Here is a 21747-nt window from a genome sequence, read left to right on the forward strand (position 1 = left end):
ACACGTGAAAAGATTTATATAATTACAAACATATCAAAAGTAGTCAAAAACAATGAATAAAGCATATCAAAAGTACACAACCATTATTGAACAATTTCTGCCTGAATAAGATGTAAATAAGATGTAAACATAAACATACAAAAAATAATATAACAGCACCAAAAAAACCCAACAATCCCTCCTAAACAATACCCCAACCCAAGAGTCTATTCAGCAGCCTCAGCTTTTGTAGCTGGAGTCAGTCAGTCGGCTCTGCCCTCCCAAGCCAGGTGGAACAGGCTAGTAAGGCAGGGAGCAAGTCTTCCACGACTCACAGCCAAAATTTAATATTCTTCTGGTGACTATATGCTGCTTTTAGGAGTTAGTGTCAGATAAATAGAATGTGTGGGTAGCAGGATAATTTTGCTAAATGTACATTGGAGATCAAGAAAGCTTAACTTAGTGGTCAATTGGCTGTTCAGTTATTTTAGAACAAAATGATAAACTGCCAAACTCATTATTCAAGATATTCAAGAGTCTGCTCCATGCTATGGTTGGTTTTTTTAAAAACAACAACAAAGCCCCCACCTATACATCAGTGCAGTTCTGTATCCTATCTAGTTTGAAAGCATTTGGCGTGAAATATATCTAGTTAGTATCCTATCTAGTTTGAAAGCATTTGGGAGTGAAATATATTTTCTCCAGAGGTTCCAGCTGTATCAACCTGAATGTTCTATGACCCACATGGCAACAGTTCTGAAATGGTGGGCTGGAATAAATCAGTGAGTCATAGAAGACATCCTCCTCTGCACTTCTTGCAAGGGTTCATTAAATTGGGTGGGGAATCTCTGGCCTCTCTCCCCATCCATATTTCTCACTAGCCCTGCTCTGTACCCTGATCAAGTGCTTTTGCCTCGGAGGAATGTGTCCTTGCCATTTCTATTGGTTGTCAGAGTGGAGATGTGTAGAAATCTCTGAGTTGTACATAGTTGGGATATAGCCTGTTATAAGAAAGGTAAGAGTCACATCCATTACTCTACTTGCTTTTGGATCTGGCTGTATGCATGACTGGCATGAACACCCTGGACGGTTGCCCTGGAAGGGAATCTGTGGCCCTTTGTTGAAAAGTATTCCCCATGCTTGCCTTAGATGAAATCACAAAGGGTTTTGTTCACATCTTTCTTCACTATTTGCATGGAGAGATTTATTCCCTTTTTTCACCCTTAGATTATAGTAATCTAAATCAGGGTAGGGAACCAGTGGCCCTTCAAATGTTGTTGGGGTCTTCTATCGGCCCCAACCAGGGTGGCCAATAACCAGGAATGTTAGGAGCTAGAGTCCAGCAATATCCAGAGAACCGTAGCTTCCCCGTCCTTTCTTTATGCCTTCCGTCTATTAAAGAATGGCTAGTATCTTATAGAGAGGTTGGCATTAATAAAACTTTTACCAGCTTAGGTGTGATTCTTTCCACTGGATTTGTGCCTCACTGGGGAAACTGGCAGGAAGTGTTGAGGAAGGGTTGACAAAGTTTTCCAAATCCAAACTTTTGCAAAGAATCATGACCATGTTTGTCAGGGTTGTATAACCTGAAGGCAGTAGCTATGGATATTTATTGCATGTGAACAACCGGCTACTGAGAAGTGATCCGATGTCATGTCCCTCCTGGAGTAATCCTTTTTGAGGGCTCACATGGAGTTCCTGAAGCTAAAATCACAATGGTGCAGTCTTTGGCAATGGCTCTTGAAGGAGATCTGTTGATTCTGTGCCCTTGGGACAGGTAACCCCATCTTTGTCTTAGAGACAGTTGCCAAGTGGCTACCTAGTCCTCAAGAGTGCAGGAACCTAATGGTGCAGAATTGGTCAATCTCCAGCTGCAGGTACCTGCCTGAGAAATAAAGTATCAACTTGAGCAAAGAGATATTTGAGAACAAGCCACTCTTCACAAGTTGGGGCTCTGAAGACTTGAGGCTTAAAAGCCTTCAGTTCTAGACAGAGTCCTGGAACAATGTGTGTACCAGCTCCTAGACTTAAATATCCCCTGATTACCAAACTGTTTGCTAGGACCTCTAGCTACCACCCTGATGTTTGGACTTGAGACTGCCTTCAGATCTTGCTTCTCATTCTGACCTTGTGTTTGGACCTCAGACTGCCTTCAGACTGTGCTCCTGATATACACCTTCGCTAATTCCCATATGTAAATCAAGCAGCACTGTAAGAACTGACCTGATCTCTTTAAAATTCCATATAACAGTGATTGAAACTTTGCTTCTAAGGCAACCAGACTTGTCGAGTACCACTTAGGGAGACATTTCAAGTCTTCAGGTACCGTTGTTTGTGAATGTATATTTGAATCAATACTAAGTGTTAACAGACATGGTCATTCTTCCTTTAGTGACTCCATCATCACATATGATGTCTAGAGGCATCAGTATCTTCTCACACTGATTCTAGCTCACTATGATAATAAAATTGGCAGTAAGGTTGTTTCTACATTGAAGAGGATATTCACAGTGCCTTATAAGATTCCTGTAAAAATAGGCCATCCGTGATAGGATCTGGCTAGGCTGTGCAGTGAAAAATCCTCTGGAAAATATGCCTGTGGGTCTTCAACTGTGAAAAGGCAATATTATGAATATTTACTTGTGAATCATTCTATTTTACTCAGCGGGACATGCTTGCTACATACATCTTGACTATGTGAGAGGTTGGATGACTTAACAAATTTATGTAGGCATACAAATATTAATATGGATACTGCAGGAACTTGGCTCCAGCAGGTTCCCAGTATTTTCATGGTATGCTACCATTTCTAAGTGATATCTTAAATAGCATTCCTCCAGCAGGGAAATGATATCAGGTCACTTCTCAGCCGGTTGTTCACATGCAATGCATATAGCTCAGTGGTGCTTATAACCCCAAGGTTGCAGGTTCAGTTCCCGTAAGGGACAGCTGCATATTCCAGCATTGCAGGGTGTTGGACTGGATGATCCTCAGGGTCCCTTCCAACTCTACAATTCTATTATTCTATGTTCCCAACCCATAGCTATTACCTTCAGATTATACAATCCTGACAAACGTCTTCATGATTTTTTGCAAAAGCTTGGATTTAAATTTTTTTGTCAACCCTTCCTCGACGCTTCTGGCCAGTTTCCCCAGTGAGGCACAAATCCAGTCAAAAGAATCACAAGACCTAAGCGTGGCCTGGATACTAGAAAGTAGAAGTAACACCTTTAAAAAATATAGATCATACTAAAATGAGAGTGTAGCCATTTTCTGGTGCCTCAAAGTCCTGAAACTTGTGAGATGAGGCAGCAGGAACAAGTGTGTTTGTTTCATCCCTCACCCCTCCTCTCTCTATTTTTTTGCCTTCTGCCTTGGGAAAGGAGAATGTCTGTCTGCAGTGGGAAGGCTTTTGTATCTGTAGTGGCTTCCTGTGTGTATTGGAATGCTTTCATAGGTTTGAAGGCAATAGTGGTGGACCTAGCACATTTAACCCTACTGCCCCCCCCCCCATGCTTACTGTTACCACTTTGGAGCACGTGAAGATGGATTTTTGGATGGATTTCCCCTCCTAAATTGATTTTTGAATTCTGAATTTATTGTTATTCACGTTTTATACTGTATTTTATGCTGTTTTTTGTTGCATCAATTAAGTGTTTTAAATTTGTTGTTAGCTACCCTGAGCCCAGTTTTCTGAACCGGGAAGGGCAGGGTATAAATAAAAAAATATTATTATTAGTAGTAGTAGTAGTAGTATTAAGAGAGCTGGAGAATAAGCTGCCTGTGAGCCAGAATTACTGGATCAAAATTGCATGTGATACGCTGGAATATTAAGTTGGAGGGTAGAACATAGTGTACTTTTGCTAAGGATGGTTGCATACAGCCATGCTCCTCTCTGTTGGAAAAGTGTGTTGTCCATTTTCCAGGGCACAGCTGTCTGCCTTTGCCATTAATAAAAATCTTATTTACAAAGTGATGTAAAGCGGGGTATTGGTCTTGGGCTCTAAATTCACGCCTATGTTTTTCTTTCTCTTAGGAGTCGGAAGGACAGCCTAGAAAGTGAAAGCTCGGCAACAATTATTCCTCATGAGTTGATTCGCACAAGACAGCTTGAGAGTGTGCACCTGAAATTCAACCAGGAATCAGGAGCATTGATTCCACTTTGTTTAAGGTGAGTAGTCAGCCTGGTTCGCTCAGTTGGTTAGAGCGTGGTGCTGATAACTCCAAGGTTGCAGGTTCGAACCCCATATGGGATGGCTGCATATTCTTGCGTTGCAGGGCATTGGACGAGATGATCCTCGGTGTCGATTCCAACTCTATAATTATGTGAGCTACAGCTTTCTGTGAACTACCACCCTCTTGCTACTGTCACTTCAAGCACACTGTCACCATTTAATAAGGCATTTTGTCCACGTGACATTCACTTGTGAATGTACATGCTAATAATAATGCACTGGTACACAAGGCACTGCTTTTAACATAATTTAGTCCAATATACAGCCCTGTATCGATAGAATCCTAAGTAATTGTCAGCTGATTCGATTGATTTATGAAAGATTGTGTATTGCAGTTAGTGAGGAAGAGTACGATTGAGTGTGGTTATCGAAAGTGGAGTTTTGGTATGGAATTGCTTTCACTTGAGCTCCCTTATAACACACTCAGTAGTGTAGGAGCTAATTCCCTGTGGTGTGAACCCATGAGGCTGCACTATGCTCATCAGTGTTGAAACTGAAACACAGGTCAAATCTAAGTTGTCGTCTTCTTTTTTACCCAGGGCCAAAATAGTCAGCAAGGGCCTTAATCATAGGTTACTGTGGTCATGTTATGTTCACCCACTTATGCCTTACTTTTTTTATTATCTGTGAATTTAGAGTAATGTGCTTACATGCTGTGAAACTTGAGTAGTTTAGTGCTTATGATATAGCAGTGTGTCACATGGAGAAGATTCTGTGGATTTAGAAATCACATTTATGAGTGTTTATATTTACTCTTCCAGGGGCAGACTATTACATGGACGGCACTTTACATACAAAAGTATTACGGGAGATACAGCAATCACTTTTGTGTCAACAGGAGTTGAAGGGGCCTTTGCTACAGAGGAGCATCCCTATGCAGCACATGGGCCTTGGTTACAAGTAAGAGCCCTCTCATCCTCTTTCCATCTTGCCGCAGTCACTCCTTCCTTCTTCCCAAAAGAACATTTCTTCACTTCATTTTGCTATATTATTTTTAGGCCAAGGAAGCCTTTGCATTCTGCTGCAGTTTCTTTTGAAGTGTTTAGGAAAGAGAATTTAAAGCCAAAAAATAATGGCAGTCTCTAATACTCTCTTCTGTGTAAACAGCAATTTTCTCTCCCAGAATCCCAGAACATTTTACAAACTCTGCATCCTCTAATTCCCTCTCTTACCACTGCAATGCAGCTACCTCTTGTAGTTACTGTTTTTGAACAGCACAATGCAGCCTAGAAGACAAGGTTACAATACTTGAACCCTTGAAAAACTCAAAAGGAAAATCAAAACTGCAGAAATGGGAACCTTGCAAAATGATCTTCGCCTAGGGCGCTGTTGTGAAGAGGCCTGGTTTTTGAGGAGAGAGGCATAGAATTCCTCTTCCCTTAAGATGAAACTGTAACACACTTTTGATTTAAGAGTTTTTTTCTTAAGATATCCACAACGTGAATTCCTAGAAATGACAGCACTCCTTCCGGCCCCTTTGTACACCGGGTATGTTTCACCCTTCCTAAAATCCTGTCATCCTAACTGCGTACATCCTCTAGGATGAACTAGTGGGGGCAGGAAATAGAGGAACTCTTTGAAACAACTGAGTGAAATCCATGCCTATGAAGGATGGAACTCTGCATGGCTTCTGTATCTCACACGATACAGTTAGGTTAGGACTCTTTCTCCTCTTGAAATACATTCAAAGGCTGTAGCTTTGTGTATATAATCTACAACTAGTTAAGAAAAGGACAGGAAGTTTAGATGTGTGGCCATTTCTGCCCCCTCACATTTTTCAAGATGCATTTCTTTCCTAAGAACCCTTCCGTTCTTTGCTCCTGTAGGTGTCACAATTGGGCTGGGTATGGACTTTTTTTAAAAAAATAAATTCTTAAAGCATATGAGCCTGATACACTTTTAGAACATGTTGAAGAGCTGTAGGAAGTCCCTGTCAGCTTGTTTTCTGAGAAATGGATTCATTTTCCCAGCACATTAATGATTTAGGATAGATGCTCAAAGGATCCAGTCCATTGTTCTGGTTCTTGTAACTATTGCCTGTGGCCTCTGAATATTTGCTCCATATAATGGCTTTTTAGGATTTGTCCATGTGGGAATGTATTGAAGAGCCCTGTATAGCTTCTCAGTTAGTGCTCTGGCTGTTAAGAAAGCACAGACTGAAAGTACAGACCCTTTTCAGAACAGACAAAGAATGATCTACATTTGCTGCTTGTGGGTGTGGCATTTTTGGAAATAACCTTACCCAGTTTCATGCACCTCTGGCCGTCCTTCTTGCTGCTACCTGCCCTATAATTAGACATAACTGACAGATATAGGAAAGCTAGAATGAGTAGTTAGGGCCTAGAGCAAGCAGGTTAGTAGGTGAACCTGTAGTTGTAGAATATTCTTGGTTTTCGAAATGAAATAGCAGCTTGGCACAACCCATGTTTGGGGGGATGGAAGAGTACATTTGTCCTCAGCAGAGCTTTTGTATAATCAGATAAAGAATTCCCCAATGTCAGGGACAAGCAGGAGTCCCAAGAGGTGGGCAGAGAAGGCACGGGGGTAGGAGGATGGGGCAGGGAAAAAGGCCAGCGATTTGTGGGGTTCTGTGCCACCTGTGAGGCTGGGGTTGGAGGAAGAGGAAGAGTCAGGGCGGGCGGGCAGTGGCGGGGGCTCCTCTGTCCCTCCCCCGCTGTCTCCAAGAACAAGGAGGGGCTTAAAGCGACAGGAGCAGCTGGAGCTGCTGTGCAGGTGAAGTCGCCAGTTGCTTGTGTGAGGGGGCTTAAGTGCTCCAACTGTCTGGGCCAGCGTACAAGTCTGAAGAAGTAGGTGCCTGGCTAGCTAATTAGTAGGAGTGCTGTGTATATCCCTTGCACCTTAGGAGCTGATGTAGTTGAGTGTTTTGCCAACAAAGAACTAAACTACCAATTGCTTATCCTCGTTGGGGCTGGGTGTGCTCTGGACACCCAACCACATTTACTCCCCGTTCGATTCTGTACCTAACAGTATCTACTCGTACCCAGCCATTTTACTGTGTTTCATTTTAGTCTAGCAAGGAAGTGGGAGATGTGTGGAAGTGTAAAAAATGTGACCTCTAAATGAGTGCTTTGACTCCTCATTAGAAGCATAAAGGTATTTGGCTCTAAATGGAAAGCATGTTTTGGATAACAGTAACAAAAGAGAATGTAGTAAGATTCAGACTATAAGCCTTTGCCCGTTTACTTGGGAATAAGCTCCACAGAACATAATGGGATTTACTCCTGAGTAGACATGTAGAGGATTATATTATGTTCCCTAATGTAAAAACCACCAGGAAATTGTGACAGCAAGGATGGATATAAAGGTGAGCATGTGGATATAAAGGTGAGCATGTGACTAAACTAAGGAAGATCCAGGTTGGACTTTTCTTGATTCTGAACATGATGAAATGTAAATGTTCAGCTATAAATTAAATACAATGTACATCCTTATAGAAAGATCTTTAAACCTTTTAGCAGTCAGCAATCCAGCTGTGCTCTCTGAATCTTGACACAGAGGTCAACCAGTGTTTTGTATGCCTTCTTTGGAAATATGGCACTCATGTTTCCAAAGCACCTTCCCTTCTATTACTACTACCTTACAGAAAATCTGCTGCCAAAAACCCTAAGGTCATACTTCTACAGGAACAAGGTGTGTTTACCAAGAATTGATTAGCTTCACTTTAAGTACTAATCTTGCCAAGGTGAAGGTGAATTAAATTGAGCAAGAAAAATCAGCTCATCCCCTTGTCTGATCCAGCAGGGCTGCTCTTAGATACCCTGACCTTAGCCTGTTTAAGGCTTTAAAAGGAAAACAAAACATAACCCAGTATTTTGCATTTAACTTGGAAGCAAACTACTCCTCTGGTAAAAACAAACAAACAAAACCTTGGAAGCAAACTGAAATCCAGTCTAGATGTTTTCACTCTGAAATAATAAAATCCCTGGCAGTCGGTATCTGTTAATAGGCACACACTCTTCCTCAGTGAACATTGTTGAAAGACAGCCACACGTCCAATGGATTACAGCAGTGGTGAGACACCTCTGGAGGCAATTTCCCCCAATCCATGTCCACTTACCCCACACTTGATGTCACATGTCAGGTGTGAGGCAGGTAAAAAGACACAGCTGCATGGGGAGGGGGCTTTTATTTGGTGCCTTTTAAAATGGGTGTCAAATCCGCTTCTGGGATTGGTTCTACACAGGATCTCATGAGTGCAGCCAGTCCCTGCTGGAAGTGGGGCTTGCAGCTGCCACTGATGAGCTGACTTGCAGTGACTACAGACCCCATTTTGTTTGACTTCATGGTTTGATTTCAATGGTTTGCTTACATGTGAGGTGATTGAACACCAAAATAAGGCTTCTGTCATGTTTGGATTTAGCTTCCACACCAAAAGTTTCGACCCCGCCAAAAGCTACCATTACTAGTACTTGATGCATGTACTATCCATTTTTCATACAGAGAGCATCCATTAAGTCACAAAGTGAGCCTTCCTCCCTCAGTACAGCTCATAGTTCTTCCTCAATGTCTTTTTTAATACTCTCTTGCAGTTGCATACCTTTTTCTCCACCTTTTTAAGCTCAGAACTTGCTGAGCTCCCTAACACCAACTTGCAACACACAATTCCAGATTGTTTAGGAATCTATATGCTTCTCCAAATAGTATTGAGGGGGGGAGTGCAACTTAATATTATTATTTAGATTTTATAATAATCTCATAGCAAATTAAGGTTTTTGGCCACAAAATTCGAGGTTTTTTAGCATTACATATTAAAGTCCATGAAGAAAACTTTTCTGCAAGTTTTTTATACCTGCTAATCAGTTACACAAAGCTGAAACTTCAGGATTCCTTGTGTCAGCCTAGCTTAATTCCCTAACACCTTCCACTGTCTCCGGTATCGTTCACTGAGAAAATCACTTTGAGCCACAAAGATGCTAAGCAAGCAAGAAGTCTCATTTGTTAGCACTAAGCTTCTGTTTGTATGTTAGTTACTGTGGCAGTGTCTCTGATGTGTAACACTCATACTAATGCTGTACATGATCAAAGGCTTCCAGCAATGGTTTCACCTCCTCTGGAATAATGGCTGCCAAAAGCATCAGCACCTCTTTCTGAAGATATTGCTAAGGCAAACCTCTTCCTGGGGGCAGAGTGAATGCTTCAGGTGAGCATTAAAACAGCCATGCTGGGTCAAACAAATAGCCTATCCAGTGTTGTGTAATCGGCTTTCTGTCATAGAAACCACATACAAAAATTTTAATAGCATTGGAGCTATTAAAACAGCATTTTCCATTTCTTCCTGTTTTCCTCCAGCATCTGTCAGTCCATGGTGTTAGGAATAGTCAAAGCATTAAAAAGCTAAGTCAGAACTTGCATTAAGACAGTCCCTTTTCCGAAATAATAGAATGGCTGCTTCATTCTTTATGTAGCAGCACACATGCATTTGCCAGTGCCTTTGCTTTATTAAAGGACCAGCCCTCTCTTGGCTCCATTGTGTCTTTATCTGCTTAACAGGCATTTGCAAATGCATAGTTGTTGCTTGCCCACTCTAAATTTGTATGTTTACATCTAACAATATACTGTAATGTAAAGGGTAAGAAAAATCATTATTTTGAAACTGGCACAAATGTTCATTTTGCTGTAAATACACATGTTGGAGAAACTGGTGTGCTGAGCCGGACCTCACCCTCATCTAGGTGAAAACTCATTTGAAAGCAGTCCTGTAATTTACAGTCTTTAACATGTTTAGCCATCTTTTGTAACATGGTTTTGCTTTTGGATGTTACTATGCTGCTAGTGAGAAAAGTTCTACAGCTCAGGGCCAGACTAGATGCAACAGCAGACAGCTGGTTTTTTAAACAGTATTTTAATAGTCACAGCCATGCCTCCCCCCATTGAAACTACAGTGTAAGAGGAAAGGGATATGCCTCTCCCTGGGGCTGTCAATTGTCTTGGGCAGAAATTAATACCTTTATAATATCTGCATGTTTTGACCCACAGAAAGAATGGTGTGGAGAGAGTGGTTAAAACACACTCCAGTTCTATGATTCTGCTTGGATCTCCCCTGCCACCCCCTCCCAGCTATTATTAAAGTATTAAAAATAGCAACACTATCTGCCTTCAGATGTAAGAAATGTGGGTAAGGAAACAGGGGCTGTTAGGGATGAGTATTCTAGCTCTGGCCTTCATCAGTTTTTGTCGTGTTCCACTTTGTAAAAGGTGACTGTGTCTAGTGGGGGAGCCTTTAATATCTATGGAGACTTCCAGCACATTTTGGAACCATACTTTCCCCTATTAAGGAGCCTCCGCAAATACAAATATTCCCCTCCTTGACACAGTCACTTCCTACAATTTAGGCAATGATAAAAATCTAATAACCAAAGAAGGCTGCTGCCGTGCCTGATTATGCCTACAGGTATGAGCAGTGTAAAAAATGTCTCCTCTTGATGTTGCTGTGTGTTATCTGTTTCCAAATAAAATTTAACTTCCTATTTGTTGCGGAGCATAGGCATGTCAACAGGTGTAAGCCATAATGGGTGTATGAAACAGCCATGCCATAGGCATAGGCAGGATTTATGTTGGGGGGGAGGGGAGGTAGGACACCCACCTGTCATCATCCTCTGTCTGGCTCTGTCTGGCAGATTTGGAATTAAATGTCTCAACAACTGTTTTAAATCACTTTCTTTTGCTTAGAAAAATCTGTCAAAAATCTTTCTACAGTTTCTGCTTTTAGTTAAGTATTTTTATTTATTTTCTTGATGGGAGGCAGCTTGCCCCTCCCAGCTATGCCCATGAGCCGTATTAAGAGGCAGTATGCCAGTGAATACAACAATATGCTTAGGAGCAACAGTGCTGGAGGGCTCTTGCCTTTATGTTGTATTTGCCATCTTCCCAGGAGCTGGCCACTGTGAGAAATGGGTACTGCCTTTTAGGTAGTGGTAACAACTAATTCTGCCCTTGGTGTTGTCTAAGTATAGCTGCATATGTGAACATTGGGAAGAAATACACAAGAAATTGCAGCAGCCACTGCTCATACCGCATTCAAAATTTGCTTTCAAAAGTGCCTGGAGTTTGGCTTGTCAAGCAAGTGTGCAAGGCAGCACTTGAACCAGGCCTGGCATGGGAAGTGAGAAGCTCCACTGTGCACATTGAAGTCACTATTTTGTTGATCACCCTTGCTATCAAGTTCTTCTCAAGCTTTGGCTATATAACAGTAATAATAGCAACAGCTGTAACAAATATTTTATTTAACCCTTTGTCATGTAGGGTCCCAAGGTGGTATGCAACAGCATAGGGAAACAAGTCACAAATGTGGCAAAACAGGTGAAAACCATAGCATCAGGTGAAAAAAGCAAACACAAGTTGCAACTGTACTTAACCAGCCAGACTTAAAACCAGTCCTTGGAATGTCCTACTATTCAGCCATTTTTGCCTCCTGTTAGCTACTTTCCTTTAATATTTAACAGAAGGCTAATCCCTAACAGGCCTTGACTTGGGTTCTTATTTTTAGAGCAGGGAGCTTGATGTACCTTTTTGAAAGGTCCATGTCTTTGATGTGCATTGAATCACTCTTAGGTTTCATGCCCAAAATTTTTTGTTACGTTGATAAAGAAGGATTTCTCTTCATAAAAATCCTTATCCAAGCATTTCATAAGAAAATAAGGGTCTCTGACATGCAGTTTTTGAGATTACCTCTGAAGAGTAATTTCTTCTCAATAAAATAATGACAATTTTTTTCTTTAAAGTTCCCCAAGTCTCAGTGGCATGTTGGGAATACCAATATATGCTAAAGGTTTGTGAAACAATATAGGTTGAGTCTTTTGTGTCATTTCCTCAAGTCTCCCTTGAGTAGTGTAGCTTTACAGGGGAAGTGTGATGATTGTGACAAGCACATTCCAACACTATTACCAACACCCACCACAAACTGTTTTACTTGTTGCTTGAACAAACTTAGAGAGCTGACTTAATATATTGTACAATTACTCTGTTCTAGTAAGGCTATCCAGAGGCGAGCATTTAGCAGTTTTATCACTTTCTCAAGATTTGTGTACATACATAGCACTGTGCAAATCATCCCCTAGGTTTGTTGAAGCAAAACAAGGCAATAGTGCCTTACCCTCTGGTAGGTGTTGAGAGGCACTATTAAGCCATGTTTAGCCTCTCTAGGGACCAGCATAGGGTTGATTCTACAGTCTAAGTTTGAATGACTCTGCCGCACCATCCCATTTTTAGCAAGAGAAGAAACAGTCAGCTCTCTCAAGTTTGCAAGCTCTTGCCCCATTAAATTCCTGGCTGCTATTCATATAAGAAGGTCCATTAGCAGTATGAAGATGCAGGCCTCCCTCCCTCCCTTCCACTGTTGGAGGGAAGGAGGCACTGTTCTTGGCAATGTCTGTCCAGAATTGGGTAGGTACATTGCAGAGAATTGGAAACAAAGGGTCCCATGGCATCAGTGTTCTATTAGCATAAGTGTTCATGGGCTGGAGTCCACTTCATCAGATACATGTAGTATTATATATACACTGTTGGCAGTATGGGTATAGAGAAGGAGAGAGAGAGAGAGAGAGAGAGAGAGAGAGAGAGAGAGAGAGAAAAGGGGGCCAAATGGCCGTGAACAGCAACAAGTACATAAAATTGTCACAGCTATAAACCTGAAGAGAAGGGGAAAAACATTCACAAAAGCAGCAATTGGTGATAATATAATTATCCTAAGTTTTGCAATTGTTAGTTAACATTTGTCCTGAACAGGAAACTATTGTCTGTATTCAAGCCTGAACAGACTTGGACTTCTTGGTTCTAATTCAACAATTTCACGCTGGAGTCTCCTTATAAAATAATTTCAGAGAATGCAATTTTTCAGGTTAGTAACAGGGCTCTGGGATGTTGAAATGTCCTCTTACTGGTTTCTGAATGCTGCCATTTCTAGTGTCTGATTTGCGAACATTTCGTCTTTTGCATAGAGACTGACCTTTATGTAGAAAGACATTGCTGGCAGGTGACAATAAACACACAGGCATCTAGGGTTGCAGTAGGGTCTGTGTCCATGTACAGCTACTTAAAAAGATCTCAGCAGATATCAGACCCTGGGCAGGAGAGGCACTCCTTCTGGTAGTCAGAGCCCCAACCATTCAGGGCTTTATATGTCAACCAGAACCTTGAATTTGAGAGTAGCTATCTTTAAGCAAGGATAAGTCAACTCAAGGCCTGTGAGAAAACAGTATCATTGTTCAGGATGGCCTGTAGATCCTTGACATTAAGCAGACATGGTTTACTTGTGAGTTGTACAGGTAGTGTTCTGTCAATTTTTTCCCCTTACGGGACTCTCCTGTAGTAGATTATTTCTGGATACAAGTATAACCTTGATGATCCTGCTTTTTCACTTCATTGGGTGGGTGTTAATAGTTTAAGAAATGCCTGATGTAAATCCTAAAGGTGTGAGTCCCTGTCCAACAAGTTGGAACAGATGCAGTTCTCTTAATAAGACTTGGCTATGGACAGTGGATCTTGTGGTGTCTTTGTGGTGAAAGTTAGAATACAAATGTGCAGTGGGTTTCTGGTATAAGGTGATGCTTGTATTTTTACTGCATAGATGCACACTGGTGTCCAGAAAGTGAACTGGCTGCTTGACCTGGTCCAGGTCCATGTTCAGACCATCAACCTAATTTAATAAACCTTAGTTTGCGTGATTCCATTTAGTGGCTTAAACAATCATTCGGAAGGACAAAAAATACTTCCTCAGGTTTTAGATGGTGTGAATATGTCACAGCAAGAATGGTCTAAGGTGGCAACTTTTATAAGTGAAATAATTAGCAGGATTCCAACAACAAACTGCTTGTTCCCACAAAATGCTTTTCCTCCATAGAAGCTGCAGCAGCATTATCTCTCCCTACCCTACCCCAAAAAATGCTGTTTTGCTGTGGCACTTCAGCCACCTACCACATTTCTGTCATATCCGTGGTCATCATGTCATCATTGTAGGCCAAGGAAGTCGTGTACAGAGGGACAGGTCGATGGATTCCAGCATAGTTGAAGAAGTCAAACAATGTGTGTTGAAAATATAGCCTTTGGGGTACCTGGATCAAGGGAGAAGGATGGCAAAACCTAGCTTTGTTTCTCCTCTCCCCTTCGCTTGACTTGGGGTGAGAGAAATAAAGCTATATTTTGCAAGCAAAAGCAGAGAAGCCTCACTTGCGGCTGTTTCGAAGAGCAAGCAGGATTGCTCACCCTTCACATTAGCCAGTGCTTAGGGAGGGGGATTCTTTTAATGCTAATTTCAGGCATGTGAGAGAGCTCCCTGCAGGGTGCACTCTTGCATTCCTGCACCAAACAGGTTCGCTTGCCCTTTCATCAGCCAGTGGTGGTGGAGATCCTACTCAGCAAAGAGCCCTCACATGCACTGAAAGCCCAGTTCTTAGGAGGATCGTTCTTCCTTCACGCCAGCTGCTAGGTAAAGGTGAAGGGACCCCTGACCATTAGGTCCAGTTATGGCTGACTCTGGCGTTGCAGCGCTCATCTCGCTTTATTGGGCAAGGTAGCCGGCGTACAGCTTCCGGGTCATGTGGCCAGCATGACTAAGCCGCTTCTGGCGAACCAGAGCAGCGCACGGAAACGCCGTTTACCTTCCCGCCGGAGCGGTACCTATTTATCTACTTGCACTTTGATGTGCTTTCAAACTGCTAGGTTGGCAGGAGCAGGGACCAAGCAATGGGAGCTCACCCCGTCGCGGGGATTTGAACCGCCGACCTTCTGATCGGCAAGTCCTAGGCTCTGTGGTTTAACCCGCAGGGCCACCCTTTACTGAGTTCCAAAAGCGCTATTTGAAACATCCATCCCCATTCTCCTTTAAACAGTGCTTTTATGCAACCCTTTGCTGAAACAGGAGCATGGGGCTCTCTTAAAGTGCTTCTCAAAAGCACTGTTTGAAGCCACTTGCACCCTTCTCTTGGGAGCAGGTGGTAGTGGCAGGGGGGAGAGTTTGAGAGACCTTTCTTCCCCACATCGCTGCTGTTGCCTGCGTACTTGTAGAAGAACATGCACTGCCTCAAAGAGCACTTCTGAGCAGGATATAATTTCCACCCATGGGCAATTGAGCAGAGATTACATCCTGCTGGGAACAGGATACACAGCCAAGCCAGACTTAAACCCCATCCTCCCATTGATCTACTGACATCGGCAGGTAGGCGAGGTTTGGGAGAAATGGCCTCATGGGCCACATTGGTTCCCCACCCCTGCTGTATGAGATCGACTATTAGAATGAGAATGTTTCCAGGATACAACACAAGAATTACCCACCCTGGAAGAATGGCAGATGAAAGTAATGGACTACATGGAATTGGCAGAAATGACTGGCAGAATCAGAGACCAGGGAGAAGAGACGGTGAAAGAAGATTGGAGGAAGTTTAAAGATTATCTACAGAAACATTATAAGATAATGAATGTTTGACGACATCTGATTGAATGTAAAAGGTTATTAGTAAAAAGTTTAAAAACTAAAAAAGACCCAATATTTTAAGATACAAGAAAATTAAGTTATATTAAGACACTAAAACTAAGACAAAAATTAATTAAGACAGAGGGAAGGGATTTGTTGTCCGAATATATGATTTGGAATACAGAGAAGGGAGGTCTGGGGAGGTCGGAGAAATAAGTTAATGCAAGGAATATAATGAGGATAAAATTGTATTTATTTCTGTTTTTCTTTTTTGATATTTTCTGCTGTTTTGTGTTTGTGTTTTATTGTATTTCTTATTTCTTTTGTGTTGTTGTTTATTTTCTGTTGTTTCATTCTTTATGTAAAATCTAATAAAATATTTATATATAAAAAAAGAGAATGTTTCCAGGATACATCTGGGGTTGGGTAACAACCAGTGCAGACAAACCCTTTTTACAGAGAACATCTATTGTTGGCCAGCCAAGTTTTTCCTGTTAACATTAGTTCATAAAATGTAATTTTAAGGAATTTGTTATTGTTTCTTGGCATCAACAACCAGACCTATAGAGTTACCTTTGCTTCCTCAAAACCTCCAGTTTCCTTTAGCCTTGCTGCAGAGACTCCCTCCAACGGATGAGAGGAAGGTTTTGCTGGGCATGCCACTCATACTTCTGCTTTATTTTTACATTTTTAGAAAATGTTTCAGCTTTCCTATTTTGTCATTGCATAGTATATGCCAAGCCTTCATTGTAAACAAGAAATGTGAGTTCAGTTGTGTTTTTTTAAGTGCTCTTGGTCAATGAAAGAGAGATTCCAATTCCTAACTGCTGATCCTGCATGATGGGGGAAATAGCCTCAAAATACAAACATGTCTTCTCCATAAACGTAAAGCATCATTTCTGTATTTGCACAGTATTCTCATTGTTCCATCTTGCCTAGTGTAATTCAGTGCTGCAAGATGTAGTGAGGGCCACAGGCTTAGATGCCTTTAAAATGAGAGTGGCACACTTATAGAGGATGGGTGTATCACTGCATAATATGATAGCTAAACAGAGCCTCCCAATCTCAGAGATTGTCTTTCTCTGAACATCCATAGCTGAGATGCAAACAGAAGAGGAGGGCTGTTTTCATCCTTTGCTGTGGTCTTTCCCGAAGCATATTTCTAGTTATTGCTGTCCAGATATGTCCACTGTTTGCCCGAGCCTAGAAAACCTAGCATCGGTTGCTAAAGGCGGAGCACACTTGTAAGGTAGAGGGGGGTGTTGTATGTTTTACAAACAGTCTCCATACAAAGGCAGAACCATGTCCTAGCTTGAGAAACCAGTTACAGCAGGCTAGTGAGACAGGAACTGTTTGCACAATGCCACCAGGTCTATTGAAGTGTTATGGCATTTCAAAAGCCTCATAGTGAGTACCATTTGATAGCCTAGGGACTGTTTGCTGCTCTAGGGACTGTTTACCATGTTAGTTGTAGCTGAAAGTTTCCCTGGGAGGAAAAGATCCTCTTGGATGAGAGTTTTGAATGTGTGCAGAACAAGAGAGATACTTATCTCAGATTTTCCTATCATTTACTTACAGGGAATTTCCCCCCCCCCAATAGGGGAATAAATGGCTACTGTCTGCTACCAGTCTCTTCATAGTGTCCTGTTGTTAGGAGCTCTTAAATATTCTCAAAAGGTGGTGCTCAGTTCAAGTTGAACATTTTTGAAAGAACAGGGCCTATTTGTTCAATTTCAACTTCTAAGCTTCTAAATCCCAGAAGAAATTAAATGAGGTGCCTAGAGCTATGACAGCCTGTGATGTTGATTTGCTGCAGATGTCACCTTTAATATCATGCACATCAAATGCATGTGATTTCTAGTGTAATGTGGTGCCGCCACTGCAGGAACAGTGCTGAATTTAAGGAATGCTGTGAAAAAGATATTGTCGATAATAGCTAACTGTACAGTCTCCTTAAAAGCCATGCAGTAGGAACTCTTGAGGGTGAAGACATGGGTAGGAGATAAGGGTTTTTGCTGCTATGCCTAAATGCCCTTGTGTATCTGGTTTATCTGACCCTTGCAGGAGAAACATGATTTGAGCTAGGGCAGGTATATATTTTGTCTATTAGCACTGGATTACGTCTTGGTATTTCAGGCATGGTTTAACAAAGAAGTTCTTTGAAGGTTAGATTATTTGACCCATTTGGTAGGAAATGTGTTTGCAGGCTAATAGTAGCTTGCTCCTCTTCCTCCTATCAGTTCATTGAAGCCTAAGGCTAGCTCATGGTGTTTCAGACAAAAAGCACCTCCTTTCTCCTATTGCCTGTCTTTTCAGATAATGTGATCTCTCTTCACAATTCTTAGCTTTTCTTCTTCTCTGAATCAAAGCTTTCAGTTTTTGACGCAGGGAGAGAATTGATGATACAACTAGATTCCCTAATAATTGCAGCATTTTGTAGGTACTAGGGGAGGAAACAAACCAACCTCCAAGGGCTTTGTGAATTTCTGTATGAACAACAGTACAGTTTCTTCTCTGTGCACTAAGAAAGAGTCTGTTGCTTGGCAATTAGGTGAAGCTTGGAGCGTAAAAGAATAAAACTACTGTCTCTCCCTTTTGCAGATCCTGCTGACTGAAGAGTTTGTGGAAAGAATGCTGGAAGACCTAGAAGATCTGAATTCTTCAGAGGAAGTAAGTTTCTTAACTCTAATATCCAAAGGGACTCTTTCTGTATTCAGGGGGTTGATTTGCTTGGTTGATGGTTTGATGGCCTGGTTTCTTGGCTATAAATCCAGGGCTCATGTTTTCTTTGCTGTTATCACCCAGTCCTTGAAAGTCCTTCATGTGGCCACCCCAAGATTATGTGGTCGGAGCACTGGGGATGGTAAAGATTGAATGTTCTATTTTAGGACATCTACCGTATTTTTCGCCCTATAGGACGCACTTTTTCCCCTCCAAAAATGAAGGGGAAATGTGTGTGCGTCCTATGGGGCGAATGCAGGCTTTCGCAGAAGCCTGGAGAGTGAGAGGCGTCGGTGCGCACCGACACCTCTTGCTCTCCAGGCTCCAGGAAGCTATCCGCAAGCCTTGCGCACCTGGGGGGAGTTCCCCTGGCGCGCAAGGCTTGCGGGCGGCAGCCTGCAGCGCGGAACACGGGGCGCGCTTCGGAGGACGCCCCGTGCTTCACGCAAGTGTCGGCAAGCCTCGCGCACCGGGGGAGAACTCCCCCCCGGCGCGCAAGGCTTGCGGGCGGCAGCCTGCAGCGCGGAACACGGGGCGCCCTTCGGAGGACTCCCCGTGCTTCGCACAAGTGCCAGCAAGCCTTCCGCACCGGGGGAGAACTCCCCCCCGGCGCGCAAGGCTTGCGGCGGCAGCCTGCAGCGCGGAACACGGGGCGCGCTTCGGAGGACGCCCCGTGCTTCACGCAAGTGTCGGCAAGCCTCGCGCACCGGGGGAGAACTCCCCCCCCGGCGCGCAAGGCTTGCGGCGGCAGCCTGCAGCGCGGAGCACGGGGCGCCCTTCGGAGGACTCCCCGTGCTTCGCGCAAGTGCCAGCAAGCCTTCCGCACCGGGGGAGAACTCCCCCCCGGCGCGCAAGGCTTGCGGGCGGCAGCCTGCAGCGCGGAACACGGGGCGCCCTTCGGAGGACGCCCCGTGCTTCGGGCAAGTGCCGGCAAGCCTCGCGCACCGGGGGAGAACTCCCCCCCGGCGCGCAAGGCTTGCGGGCGGCAGCCTGCAGCGCGGAGCACGGGGCGCCCTTCGGAGGACTCCCCGTGCTTCGCGCAAGTGCCAGCAAGCCTTCCGCACCGGGGGAGAACTCCCCCCCGGCGCGCAAGGCTTGCGGCGAAGGCCTGCAGCGCGGAACACGGGGCGCCCTTCGGAGGACGCCCCGTGCTTCGGGCAAGTGCCGGCAAGCCTCGCGCACCGGGGGAGAACTCCCCCCCGGCGCGCAAGGCTTGCGGGCGGCAGCCTGCAGCGCGGAGCACGGGGCGCCCTTCGGAGGACTCCCCGTGCTTCGCGCAAGTGCCAGCAAGCCTTCCGCACCGGGGGAGAACTCCCCCCCGGCGCGCAAGGCTTGCGGCGAAGGCCTGCAGCGCGGAACACGGGGCGCCCTTCGGAGGACGCCCCGTGCTTCGCGCAAGTGCCAGCAAGCCTTCCGCACCGGGGGAGAACTCCCCCACGGCGCGCAAGGCTTGCGGGCGGCAGCCTGCAGCGCGGAACACGGGGCGCCCTTCGGAGGACGCCCCGTGCTTCGCGCAAGTGCCGGCAAGCCTCGCGCACCGGGGGAGAACTCCCCCCCGGCGCGCAAGGCTTGCGGGCGGCAGCCTGCAGCGCGGAACACGGGGCGCCCTTCGGAGGACGCCCCGTGCTTCGCGCAAGTGTCAGCAAGCCTTGCGCACCGGGGGAGAACTCCCCCCGGCGCGCAAGGCTTGCGGGCGGCAGCTTGCCGCCCGGCGCATGGGGCGCCCTGCAGCAGAGCGCCCTGGCGCCAGGCAGACATCGGCCAGCCCCACAAGGTCGGGGGACAGCGGGGAGGCGCAGCGCCGCCATCCCACTGTTCCCCGACCTGGTTTTGGGGGGGAAATAAAGGGAAAAATTTTTTTCCTTTATTTCCCCCCAAAAAAAGTAGGTGCGTCCTATGGGACGGAGCGTCCTATGGGACGAAAAATACGGTATGCTAGCCACTCCCCTGGCAGTTGTTGATGTCTTGGCAAAATTCCGACGGAATTCCTATCCCTTATAGTCTACTGAATGTAGACATAGACTTTGACTGTCCGTAATGACACCTTCTGTAGTTTTTTACTGCTTACTTGACAGCCTTGCATTGTGGTAAGAGCATTTATATGACTCCTCTGTGGGGCTGCTAATGGTTTTTCACGTGCATATCATAAGGTAATCCTCCCTAACATTCATTCATTGCCATGAAAAGCAAATAATCCTAATTCTCACAAGTACCTGTTGACTCCAGTCAAGGTTTGTCTGCTTGTAGAACAGCCTTTCCTACTTCTACTGCCAAAACTGCCCTGTTGTTTAATTCTTACTGCTGAAGTTTTGTAGTCTCAGAATTAGAAGGCTGTGTTGTAATGAAAGTTACAGTAGTAGTTTATTTTTAAATTGACAAAGGATAAGGGGAGGGTGGCAGAAATTTACAGTCAAAGGAGATAACACAACCAACTTGGAACATGCACACCTGGTTTTCTGTAATGGAGTCTGTCTTGGGGCCTCTCCTGGCCAAAACCGAAACTTCTTTTTAAGGTGCAGGCTACTATAGAAAAGTTATTTTTAGGCATGCTTCATATTTATTTTTAGGCGTGCTTCATAACAGTCTTCAGGGTTGGCAGTGGGGAACCCTCTCCATTCCCCAAAGTCTTAGGTCAATGAGAAGTTTGGTTCATCATATGAGGAGTTGGTGACTGCCTCTTGGTCAGGGCCAGAAAGACAGCTGGCTCAGGGACTGCATAGTTACCTAGAATCTTAAAACCATGCAGGAAGGCTTGGCACACTTCTTACATGGATTAAAAATGGATTTGAGAGACATTTTGAGGAACAATCAACATCAAAAATGGGGGTGTAGTTAAACTAGAATGAAGTTAAAAGACTGTTTCATCTTGCATCTAATACTTAACCCAGTAAATGTGAATGAAGTTGTCTTTCATTATTACACCAAGTTTACTGCCTCCCTAATTTTTATTTATCTCAAGATCATCCAAGTTTTTAGTGAATAAATGATAGTTCTAAATTACTTTTTAACCATTTTTTCATGTGAAGAAATTATTGGAGGAGTTTTAAAATACGTTTACCACTGAATGATCTTCCCTCAGTGAAGGAGAGCCCTAATGTGAGCTTTCTCTTGATTCTCTGTAAGCGTGATCTACTGGTTCTCTCTGTTGCCAGTAGGTTTCTGTTATGCCCAGGATACCTGTTTTGTTTAGCTACCAACCTCTTAAGCTCTGCCATCACGGTTAAGAGATTTCTTTAATGTTAATAACATATAAACACCTATACATTCTATCTCTCTTCAAAGGACATTTTCTAGTTCAGTTTCTTCAGTCACTCTTTGGGTTTTTGCTAGCTACCATTTTTCTCTGTACACTCATTTTAGAGTTGTACTCTCTCCTCCACTTTA

General features: G+C 43.9%; 1 protein-coding gene across 2 annotated transcripts in view; it reads left to right on the plus strand.

Annotated features, from left to right (window-relative positions):
* SUFU (SUFU negative regulator of hedgehog signaling) overlaps nt 1-21747 on the plus strand; it is a 78003-nt gene that overhangs the window by 47963 nt on the left and 8293 nt on the right. For both annotated transcript variants that reach the window (XM_083441569.1, XM_083441570.1), the window contains exons 9-11: nt 4016-4150; nt 4976-5114; nt 18244-18312. In XM_083441569.1, the coding sequence (XP_083297695.1) occupies nt 4016-4150; nt 4976-5114; nt 18244-18312 (343 nt within the window). The remainder of the gene's footprint in view (nt 1-4015; nt 4151-4975; nt 5115-18243; nt 18313-21747) is intronic.

This window comes from Podarcis tiliguerta, assembly GCF_965153285.1.
Source record: "Podarcis tiliguerta genome assembly, chromosome: 5".
NCBI classification, from domain to species: domain Eukaryota; kingdom Metazoa; phylum Chordata; class Lepidosauria; order Squamata; family Lacertidae; genus Podarcis; species Podarcis tiliguerta.